Source organism: Parasteatoda tepidariorum, chromosome X2, assembly GCF_043381705.1.
Source record: "Parasteatoda tepidariorum isolate YZ-2023 chromosome X2, CAS_Ptep_4.0, whole genome shotgun sequence".
Lineage (NCBI taxonomy): Eukaryota > Metazoa > Arthropoda > Arachnida > Araneae > Theridiidae > Parasteatoda > Parasteatoda tepidariorum.
The window spans coordinates 15,986,571-15,998,915 of NC_092215.1; the positions used below are offsets into that span (position 1 = coordinate 15,986,571).

Consider the following 12,345-nt stretch of genomic DNA (forward strand, 5'->3'; position numbering starts at 1 on the left):
ACGCATAGCTGCCAATTCTTTCTTTTACCATACATATTTGTCTACAATTGATTCTTCAATTCTCATATTTCTACCACAAGTGAAAATCAAATTGCCAGGTATATAAACTTGAAATTAAGTCAAACTATCATTTCTGAGAAAAATTGAAATTTTTTTTCCGCCTTTAGTCAAGAAAAATAAACAAAAAACTTTCAAAAAATAAAACATCAATATGACAAGTACTTACATACTATTTTCCTAACAGAGTGATAGAGATTCTTTGTAAAACAACATATATGGATATTTTCTTTTATAAAGACAAAGAATCGTCTCTTGAAAAGAATAAGGAAAAGCAGGAGAGAGACAGATAGGACAGTAATATCAGGATGAATCTGTCTTACATTCATTTTTAAATATTAACCAAGTTTTAATTGCATAAAGTACTTTATACGTAAAAATAATCTTTGAAAAAACTAATTAAGTTTTCCGTCAGGTGAAATTTTTATGTGTTAATGACGATTTCTTATATGCATAAATAAAAAATATGCAATTAATGGACAATAATATATATTCAGAGAACAAAAAAATATCTTTCAGCTTTTGGTAGAAAATTACAGATTTTACCTATATTTTCAACTTATGAAGCATCCAAAAATTCAATTTGAAAAAAGTTTGTACTTCCATTACGTTCTTAAAAGATTGCTCATTATGCAAAAATAATCAGTAAGCAAATGTTAATCATTTATAAATAATGTTTGTTAATATCTTCATCCAAAAAGTCGTCATATTTAACTTTATTGCATTAAGAGGTAAAAGCTAAAAAAAAAAATAAGAGCATAGTAGCTAATGTTTCATTAACAGATTACACAATGAAAAAGAGTTATTTGACAGAACAACTCAAAATGTAATACAGACTTTTTTTTAACAATATGTGTTACATTTTAAATATATGTAACGTTTACAGTTATATAATGCACTTAAAGTGTAACACTTTTAGTAAACTATTCATTCTTTTGTGGCATGTTTTTCTTTTAAAATATCATTGTTAATGTTAAAAGTTTCAATAAAAATTGATAATAAAATAGTGAACTTAACCAATAAATATTTTAAACCAATAAAATTTATATAAATTCCAAAGCTTCAAAACATATTTTGTAAACTGATATTTATTAAGAATTTTTTTTCTCACAAAATATTGCTTTTTTTAGAGAAAATTTTAAACTTTTTGAAAAAATAGTAAGATAAGTAATTTTTTTCAGAAATTCAGGAAAAAGCAATGCAAAAAAATAAAAAGTCAACACAAATGTATATGGATGCAGAAGGGGTAAATGATATAAAGTCCAATAATATGTCAAAATTACAGAAGGTCAGAACAAAAATGTAAATAAAAAAAACTAAAAACGTTTTTGGTCAATAAAAACATTTATGATGCACAATTTCTATAGTTTACAAGTTACTTCTACAGTTTACAAGTTATTTTTACACTTACAAGTAGATTGCAAAAATATTTCAAAGTGTGTTTGAAGAGCCATTAATAGAAAATTAAAGCTAGAGCCAAATAGAGAAACTGTTTTTTTCAGACTTTAAATAAAAGATTACAAAAAAAGTACAGAAAATAAAAAAAAGTGTATGAAAAGTAAATTCATAACTTTTTACAAGAGTATAGTTAAAATTAAATTCAATGCAGTTCAGGAACAGTCAAATTAAAACTGAACATGTGCTAAAAAACGCAATTTTCGCCATTGGCAAAGCTACTTTTACACAAAATTATTTTGGCATCTCTACAACTGTATTTGGTATCCCCAGGGCTGGAAACTTTCTTAACTTTTTGGGCAAATGGTTGATGAAGTGCAAGAGTGGGTGAGATAGCAGATCCATCAGTGACCTACCTTTTTCAACAAGACTTGAAATGATCATCTTCACTGCCAGCGGGATAAATATATTAACATTCTTAAAAATAACCTTCCAATAAAACTATTCTAACATTTTATTTCACACAATTGAAAAATACAACCTATCAACCTTCAATGAAATATTGAATAACTCAGTGCTTAATAGGGCACAGTTAAGCAAAAACTGCATTCCTATTATACAATGCAAATAAATAAAACAAAAATTCTCTTTTTATCATCTTTTAATTAAATAAATGGATAACTTAATGTCTAAAACCTTTATCTTCAATACTCTAAATGAGTGACTTCAGAAAAAAGTCATAATTATGGCTTTGTATATAGCCTAATATAAACTTAAACATGAGACAGTTAAAGAGGAACGTGACTTAATATTTTTCAAATCATATTTAACAATTTTAAAAGCAAAATTTTTATAATACCAAAGATATCAAAATTAAAACTACTAACATAAAAACAAATACTACAATGAAAGCTTAAATGAACTTACTTTTAAAGTGCTGCTGGGTTTTTCTGGCTGTTCAAATTGTACAGTGACACCAGAAGGCTGTTGCTTTCCTATATTTCTGTTTGCCATAATGCACACAAATTTTTCCTTCTTTTGTCATTTGCTTTGAAAATATTAATCCATATTTCTTTTTGCCTAGATAGAGAGATAACTAAATGTTTTATATAATATAAAAAAAGTTAAATACCATTTCAAATAATTTACTTTAAAAACAAAACATTTAAAAGGTGATAAAAATCTGATTGCTAACAAATCAAATTGCCTACATAAATAAAGTATATACTGAATTTTTTCAATCCCAAAGGAAATTAACAATTACAATTATTATAATTCTATAATTTTACATAGTAAAATTATCAATAATAGTTTAACAATTTTTTGATTAAAAAAAATTGTTGCACTTAGTTATTTAAGAAGAATTTGATAATAAATTGTTTTTAAGACGAGCTTGGACTAATTTAAATTACTGATAAGGTAATTAATTGCAGATGGTGAATTCTAGATCACTGATCTCAATAAATCACTGAAGTCAAGCATCACAAGCTGTTGTCAGTGTGTAGGTGGTCAAACACTTTGCTCAGCCTCTGAAGAGACTGGTGCAGTATTGGTCCTTCTTAAATTGTTCTACCATAAAGTGCTCGTCTCTACAAACAGGATTTAGAGTTACGAAAGCAGGAAAACCATTCCCTCTGCAAAGGATAAAAATTTTCATGTCTTCGAACCATTCCCAGGGACATTTCCCGGACAGTTGGAATAGTCCATTGTATATCTCTAGAACACTATCCTCAGAAATCCAAATCTGTCTGTGACCTTAATGCAGCCAGAGATGATTAGATTATGGTAAGAATTCAGCTTAATCTAATATACTGATGTAGCAAAATTTGTAAACAAATTTATACATAAGATCTTTGTGTTCCCAGGGACATTTCCCGGACAGTTGGAATAGTCCATAGTATATCTCTAGAACACTATCCTCAGAAATCCAAATCTGTCTGTCACCTTAATGCAGTCAGACAGAGATGATTAGATTATAGCAAGAATTCAGCTTAATCTAATATACTGATATAGCAAAATTTGTAAACAAATTTATACATAAGATCTTTGTGTTGTTTACTTTTAGGTAGAATTTAATACAATACTAAAAAAAATTTGAACAAATCCTTATACAGTTAGGTCATCAATTAAGTTACTGAAAAAAAATTCTTTGCTTCTTGTTTTCTGATAAATTCATCTTTTTTTTAAAATTTTTATATGAAACAAATTAAGAAATGATTTAAAAAGGTGTCTCAGCAATTTATCCTTATCTGTTTGCCTCCTTCAAAAAACTTTTTTTCTGAAAAATAATCCACAGCGTCGGCTGGCATGCTGGAGAGATTCTAATTCCGGGTACACAACACTTAACAATTAATGCTGCACTAGAGTTAAATTATGAAAATAACATTTAGCAAGACCAGAAAAATCCTACGCTGTCACTTAAATTTTTAAACCATTGATGAAGTCAACTTAAGTTAGAAGAAGCAACTACTACAGAAAGATTGAAATCTTGGATCCAATACTAATATTTAAATATTATTCTAATTTATTTTCATTTTATTTATTTATTTTCGTACTGTCAATTTGTTCAGTAATAAAATAACTTAGTTGTTTAAAAATGCCAAAAACAAGTAAGAGCAAAAATAAGAATTAAAGATATATATAGATACTACATAAACTACATATATATAGAAACTATAAATATATAGAAACTACATAATAACTGAGAAGATTTAATTAATGACCATGTCAACCTTCATCTATCAAAAGGTACCTCAAGATAGAGTCAAGTTAACATGTCTTATACTTTTATAGCATTTTTCTCATTATTTTTTCTTATTTTTGTTTATAGCATTTCGCACATTTTTTTCCTTCAATATTTTTTATTGAACGGGAGTCTTTATTTACTTTCCAGTTTTTTTTTTATTTTTTAGAGTAGTATATTTTTAAGCAAATCAACTGTTTAATGTGGATCATCCATCAATATTGGCTTAGTTCAATTATCCATCAATATTGGCTTAGTTCAATTATCCATCAATATTGGATAAGTTCTTATCACATCTGGGTCACCATTGAGGGGATTTAATTAGTGACCATGTCAACCTTCATCTATCAAAAGGTACCTCAAGATAGAATCAAGTTAACATGTCTTATAATTATATACTAGTGATTTTGGTATTTAAAATTTGTAGTGGTAGTTACACCACATAACTATACATTAATGCTGATTATGCTACTCTATTTTCCTTGAGAAAACCTGCTTGAAAGACAAAATAAATTTCCAATTATTCAGAGATTAATGTATTAATAAAACCTGAAGTAAAAAAAATTAACTTCTATAATCATTAAGAGATAATAATGCAATAAACAAATAATATAATAACAAAACTTGAACTAAAAAATAATTTACGTTGAACTGAAAAAGTAGGTTTCACAACAAGAATAAATAAAATGAAAATAATAGTTGTTAAAACAAAAGAAAACTTAAAATTGACATTTAATCGTTGTTGATTGTAGACTGAACTTCTACAATGGATAACTAAAGGTTAAAAATTCAGAATATTTAGTCCCTGGTCTAAACGACATGCAACTTAAAGATAGTACTAGCTCATACAAATTTTCATTGGTTCTTTTACACATCTCTGTTAGCTTTTCTAATAACAAATTAATAAAGTGAATTTAAATGAAAAATTGCAATACAGAGAATGTCTTAGGTTCACAATTATGATGATTATGACAAACACACAGATCTAAATAAGAGCATTAATATAAAATGGCCAAAACCAGCTCTTTACAAAAATTGAAGGTAAAGGAGACCATTTATAATTATTTGATGAAGGTCAAAGTCGAATTTTAGTGGTACCGGATCTAATGACTATTCTTAGATTTGAGCCCTAATTAGTAATTATAAGCATAACAAAAAGAAGAATGATTTTTGATTCTTTTCAATCAAACTAAACAGTTAAAAAATCTAGTAGCTGACAAAGTAAAAGAATTTTTCATCTCAATTCAAAAATCACATAGCTAAGTAAAGTACAGAAATGTTTATTAGAAGATAGGCATCTTCATATAAATGAGAATTTTGATAAAATTATGTTGATGCACATCATTTCTCTTAATAAACAATACAAATATAAGTTATTAGTTTAAAAATTTATAACCAAGAAATCTACTGGCAGATAAGGTAAGGAATACTTTTCCAATTTAACATAACAATCTTAGCAGTTATCTATGCAATGAAATGTTAATCAGAAATAAGATATAGCATCATATAAACAAAACTCTATATCTACATTTATGAATATTATTTATTTTCAGAAAGTAATAACTGAAGGAAAAGAATTAAAACAAAAACTTACTTATAATATCATATGCATTCAAAATTTATCATCTCACATAATTAGCATAAGGAACTGACAAAAGCTTATAACGAGGTAAATCATACACCTCCATACTTCCCAGAAAGAAAAAATAAAAACAAGCTGCTTCGTAAATCTGGAAAATAAAAGGCTTTATGAATAAACAATTAAAACAGATTAACAAGAACAAGTTTATAAATAACTAAACTGAAAAATAAAAAAATTAAACCATAAACTTTAGATAACTAGATACAGGGGTAGTAGTGCCTTCTTAAAAAAATACCTGAAATTTTAGTGGGGGGAAAAGTGCATAAAAAGGGCAAGCATCTATTCTGTTGATTGTGGTCGATCTTCATGTTTACGAAATTCCAAATTCTAATTTCGGAAATAAGAAATCCATATATTTCTTTTAAATCTTTTTTATTGAACTATACCTACATATTAAAGTAAAAATGAATGGAAATTAAAAATCACATTAAAAGAAATAAAGGTACCTACCTTTAATAATAATATTAATAATGATTTTAATTATTTATCAAAAATTTGCATCATTCTTGTAAGATAATAAAAACTTATAAAACTAATGAACAAATAAATAAAAATTCAAAATTCATAAATAAAAAATCAAATTTCAATGTAACAAACATGGCTTGAAATAATTATGTCAAATAACCCAAATCGTTCTACTTTAAAATTACATAAAAGCACAACGTGATTTTTAATTTTAAAATTATAGGAATACGACCATCAATATTTGTTTTGAAAAATCACATAAATACAACACTCCATATTTGACCTTTAAAGCACATGAAAATATTTCAAATGGCCAGGTAAGAATATTTTGCCCGAATGTGAATTGTAGCGAGTTATTTGTATAAGAAAAGGGGCAAATACAGGGACAAAGATTACACCAGCGACTAGCATATTAAGATTAAATTGTGATGTGCAATTTGGGATTTAAGTCAATTAATTAAAGCAAAATACCATTTGAGAAATGTTTGCAAGTCCATGATAAAAAAACATCAGTTGAAAATTAAATTAATATTAATCGTTAGAACCAGGAAAGTGGCAAAGTGAATTAGAGTAAATGAGTTTTTAAGTTTATATGTTGCTCATCTTTGCTACTTCACTCAACCTTTGCTTTTAGTATATTTATGAAGACATAACTCATAAAACATTTTATTGTAAATTTATTTCACGCTGACTCTTTTAATAAAAGTGGATTTTCAATGATTTTTTTCCACACAGCACCTGCTTATTTTAATGGAGGAATTTTAATATTTAGTTTTTCAATGAATATAATGCTGTTCGAAAAATGGAAATAAATATACATATATTTAAGCTTATATTCATGAATTAGAATTATAGCAACTTCAATTTAAAAGAAACTGGCAGGCAGTTTTAAATAGCCTTATTAGTCTGAATAAGTCCAAAATTTTTTTTATTTAAATAAGCATGAATTTGTAATGTTTATCATTACCAATTTATTGATTATATAGTCTTTTTTATCTGATACAAAGAACAAGCATTTTATCAGTAACAATAATAAACACACTGAAAAACCTGGATAAACAAAAAATTTTTTTATTTTCAACCCAACTTTGCTCAGAAAAAAAAATTCAATTCACTAATAATGCAGTGTGTCTGTTGCTATATTTTCTTTCGATTTTATAACTATTGATTCATAAAATCTCTTTTAAGTATGGAAGCTGTTACTTAATATTTTACATTTTCTCCCCGTGCCTCGACGTGCAATGTCAAAGGGGTGATTTTCCACAGCTGCTTGTTGACTACTATTTGTAGCCAAATTACTTATAAGGTCTATTGCCAGAAGAATATTACTCAAATAATGTCCTTTACCTCCTTCCACAAAGTATCCTTTAAATTAATAGATTTAGCAATATAAATTAATATTAAAAATTTAAATAGGACTTAAATAAAAACTCTCCCAGAGCAATCTCAAATTTTTTTAAAAAATGTTATTTATCTGCTTCTTCAACTAAGCTCTTCACATGACAAATTATTTTGAAAAAGATGACATTTCTTTGGTATTATTTTTATCAATTGTATCTATAATTATCTATTCATTAAGTTTAATATTACAGATATTCCAGCTTAACTACTTAAATATCCAATGGATTTTCAGTTAAAACCAAAACGCTTATTATATTTTATGTAATAATAAGGTTTTTTATATCAGAACAAATTTTTCTGTAATGGAGCAAAACCTGCCCCTGATTTTGAGCTATTGATAAAAATAGTTCAGAAAAAAATTAAAAAAAAACTCAGCCTTAATATATGGAGCACATGTAAATGGAGTTTTGAAGGTTTTCTCCTACCTTACACAAACTAAAATTATTGAAATACTCTGAGGTTTTCTAAGTCCAAATCTTGGATTTAACAGTAAACTTATTATTCCAAACCTAGCTTATCATTTTTTTTCCATCAAAGTTTTACTCTTACATGATACAACGCACAATACACTGCTATTACCAAAAGAATATTGCAGTTGATATTTTTAAAAGTGAATCATTACTACATAACCACTAATCAAGTTTATACACATCTTACAATAGGTATTTACTTTACTTTATAAGTTATATTCATCATAAAGATAGGTATACGCCTAAAATTACCGGTAAACTCTGTGTCTTTTAAAATTCATAACTCTATAGGTCAAAAATCTAAAAATTAAAAAGCTAACTGATAATTTTCCAGTACATATTAAAATATTGAACTTTAAATTATATCGAATTTGTAAATGAAACATTTTTCATACCTTTACGGAAATATTATTTCCGAGTATATAATTGTACAACTCCTATAGCATCAAACTCTAAAACTATATAAAACCCTCAGAAAAACTAACAAACCCTACTGAATATAAATAGAACAAAGAATAAACTTACATGTTACTTTACTGTCATCGCGCAACCATTCGCCTCGTGAGTTTCAAAAATATAAAAAACTTAACAAATGAAAATTGTTGATCATTATAGTCTGTCTAAACTGTTTATATTTTTATTTATTTTTTTAACAGCTCAGAGATAAAGTTAAAGTTAAAAGAAAGAAAGTAATGACAGGCTTTTTAAGGATTTTCTTTTTTTATCATTTTCACTAGCTTGCAGCTTGTGTAGCAGTTTTATATTTTTTAAGCAATATAGATGTCGCTTAAATTTTTTTCCCTTTGGAAACGTTGTTGTTGTTGTTCATTTACGTCGCACTAGAGCTGCACAATGGGCTATTGGCGACGGTCTGGGAAACATCCCTGAGGATGATCCAAAGACATTCCATCACAATTTTGATCCTCTGCGGAGGGGATGGCTCCCTCGGTAGCCCGACGACCTGCGCGCGAAGTCGAGCACTTTACGGTAGAACAGTTTAACGAGGACCAATACCGCACACCCTTGGTCCCTACGCAGGCTGATCCAAGTGGTCAGCCACCCGCACACTAACCCCAGCCAGTGATGCTTGACTTTGGTGATCTGCTGGGAACCGTGTCTTGACGATCAGTCCACTGCGGGACCCCTTTGGAAACGCGTGGCAGAAAATTGTAGTTTATTTGCATTACACTAGAGCAGCACAATAGGCTATTGTAGACAATCTGAGAAGCATCCCTGAAGAGGAACCGAAGATATACCATCACAATTTTAATCCTTTGTAAAGGGGATGACTCCCCAGCTTTGATAGCCTGGCCAGCAACGCATGAAGTCAAACACTTTACGGTAGAACAGTATAACAAATGCTGCTGAACTGCGTTTCCTACACAGGCTGATAAAAGTCCATTCATCCTGATAAAAGGCCATTCACCCGCTCAGTGATGATTGACTCTGGTGATACTGGGTCAGATAGTAGTCCGCAGTCAGTGATGATTGACTTTGGTGCTCTACTGGGAACCGTGTCTTTAAGATCAGGATCACTGCTGGGAGGAAACGTGTGGCACTTGCCGAACTTTGTTACGCAGACCTCTAGTAGATGCGACAGTTTGCTTTGCAATACTTCTTACAACATTCAAAACCATTCTATAGTGCGGTTCTCAGGAGAGCTTCTCCATACATGAGTCTCGCGTGGTGGTGGGTGTTATGCATAACCATGGTTATGAAAGGTGTGGGGTAAATAGTTTTGTCTTGATCTCAGCACAAGTCAGCGGTGGAGATTATAGTAACGATGCATAATTATTTAAAGTAGGAGTATGGAGTCATTGTTTAGGACAGATTTTTGCTCGTGACGGCGAGAAAAAGGGAATCTTTTCTCTCCGTAGTTTGTACCGTAGGCAAACTATATCTGCTTGCTCATGTAAAGCTTCCTCCAGTTATCACCAGCTCGACATCCTTAAAGATTGCTTCTGAAAAGTGCTGCTATGAAAATACTGCGATCAAATTGGTCAGTACAAAATGCGGCCTATATGTCCTTGTCAGGTAGAAGAACAAATTGCACGAGGTAGAAAAGAACATAACAATGATACAGGCAAGTTTGCGCTAGAATTCGAATCCTCCACCTCCTTTATACAGTGCGTTTCGGGGAACGGTGCGATCACTTGGCCGGGAAGGCCCTTATTTTATTTATTGGTTATTGGTTATTTCTGCTGTTGTTGTAGTTCATTTACGTCGCACTAGAGCTGCACAATGGGCTATTGGCGACGGTCTGGGAAACATCCCTGAGGATGATCCGAAGACATGCCCTCACAATTTTGATCCTCTGCAGAGGGGATGGCATCCCCGCTTCGGTAGCCCGACGATATTGATTATTGCAATTACATAAATTTTCAGGCTTGTGTGCTCAAAATAGGCTTATAAACCTTCGTCAAGTAGAAGAGGACAGATAGCACAATAGGAGAGACAGTACCAAGTAGTACCGCCGTCTATCGCGGACAATGATGAACCTTATTTTATTTATTTACGTTGTTTTTATTTGTTAGTATACGTGTAGGCTTGTGTGCTCTATTATTTAAGAACGGCTTATAAGTCTTGGACAAGTATTAAGATAGATATAACAATTCAGAGAAGAATAAACGAAGATACATACTGGGTGGGTTACGGTGATATTCGAATCCGTTACCTTTACCTTGCAGAGCGTTAGGTGCAAAATACAGCTCAGCCAGGAAGGCCCCTTACTTACGTTACACATACGTATGTAGTCTCCAGTGCTCATTTCCAAGTACCAGTTTTATAAGCCATTGTCATGTCGAAGAACAAATAGTGCATCTGAAAATTGGAGAAAAACTTTGCGTAAGATACATTAGGATTCTGGCGGAATTTGAACCCACTACCTCTATGTTACAGAGAGTTTGGGGGATCGTTGAGACTTCAAGGCCAAGAAGCCTGCCCAGGTTCTTCTAAGTTACCGGATGCAAAACTGCACATTAACGTCTTCTGTCACATTCCAAGCGTAAAAAGCACGCGATTCTACCTTAGTAAAGCATTTGCAAGCATTAATGTTTATTGATGTCTTTAGGCACGAACCTGAGACCCTCTAGTCATAGTTATCTGTGCTTCTTTCCCTTTTTGGTTCCCAAATACTATCAATGTTAGCATTTCAAATGCATCTCAGACCTGCCACTAAAAACGGGTTTTAGAAATCAATAGCTAATTCCGGCAGACTCCTGTACTTTGATTTCAGGAAAACTAGAGAAAAAATTCTAGCACTGACATTTTTTTTTTCAAATTGCAAATTTCATATTCATAGACACCAATTCATTGTATTCAAATCTACTACAGAAGGGTATAAGTATTTAGTGTCATAATTCATAACCACAGGCTAAAACTGGAGATATTTTTTTTGGTCAGCGATGCAAATCAAAATTCTTTGAGTATATGTGCATATGCAATGGTTCTAAAAAGCGTTCGTACAGTTTAAAAATCTGCAGTTAAAGAGAAGCGAAGTAACCCAAAATTGAATTCGAATATGATGTCCAAAATATCTTTACGTGACGTCAATGAGATTCTACATAAAACTCTGTTTTTTTTTTTTTTTTTTGAAATATTTATCGAATTTCTTTTCTTAAAAATGGGAAAAAACAGAGAACACACCACCAAAGTCAATATTCTCTGAAATATCTTCGAATATATCTCCGAATCTCTCTGAATATTTAACTATATCTATCTATATCTATATCTCTATTTACATCTCTATCTATCTATCTATATATATATAATGTACAAATACTAAAAATAATGCAGAACAAAACAAAATGAAATCTATAAAGCGAGTGAGTGAATTCAAATGAAGATTTTGTTTTGAGTTTTGTTCTGCATTTTCTTTACATTTTATTTTTTGTTTTTTGCTTGATATCTTTTATTTCGTATATATTTTTTGCTTAATGCGTTCTATTTTCGTTTCAATTTTTTTGAGGGCTCCTCACATTATTGTATTCATATATTTTGCTTTGGTTATATTGATGCAACAATATAAAGCACCCCTTTTTACGGATATAATGGTGTGAGCTGATGATCAGACTATATTTTCGCATTAATTTGTTTTTCTTTTTTTGCTTGCAGCTCATACTTGAAGCTTATGAGAGCAGTAAATTAAATTTCTACGTTTAATTACGTCTTAA

General features: G+C 30.1%; 1 protein-coding gene across 4 annotated transcripts in view; it reads right to left on the reverse strand.

Moving 5' to 3' along the window:
• Positions 1-8,913, reverse strand: part of LOC107442106 (CTTNBP2 N-terminal-like protein) — a 44,739-nt gene extending 35,826 nt beyond the window's left edge. For 3 of the 4 annotated variants that reach the window (XM_043056681.2, XM_071188279.1, XM_043056677.2), the window contains exons 1-3: positions 8,699-8,870; positions 5,790-5,925; positions 2,380-2,532 (exon numbers count right to left, since the gene is read on the reverse strand). In XM_043056681.2, the coding sequence (XP_042912615.1) occupies positions 2,380-2,466 (87 nt within the window). In that variant the 5' untranslated portion in view covers positions 2,467-2,532; positions 5,790-5,925; positions 8,699-8,870. Of the gene's footprint in view, positions 1-2,379; positions 2,533-5,789; positions 5,926-8,698 lie in introns of all 4 variants that reach the window. The other variant, XM_043056687.2, reaches the window with a different exon arrangement.
• Between the last annotated feature and the right edge of the window lie 3,432 nt (positions 8,914-12,345).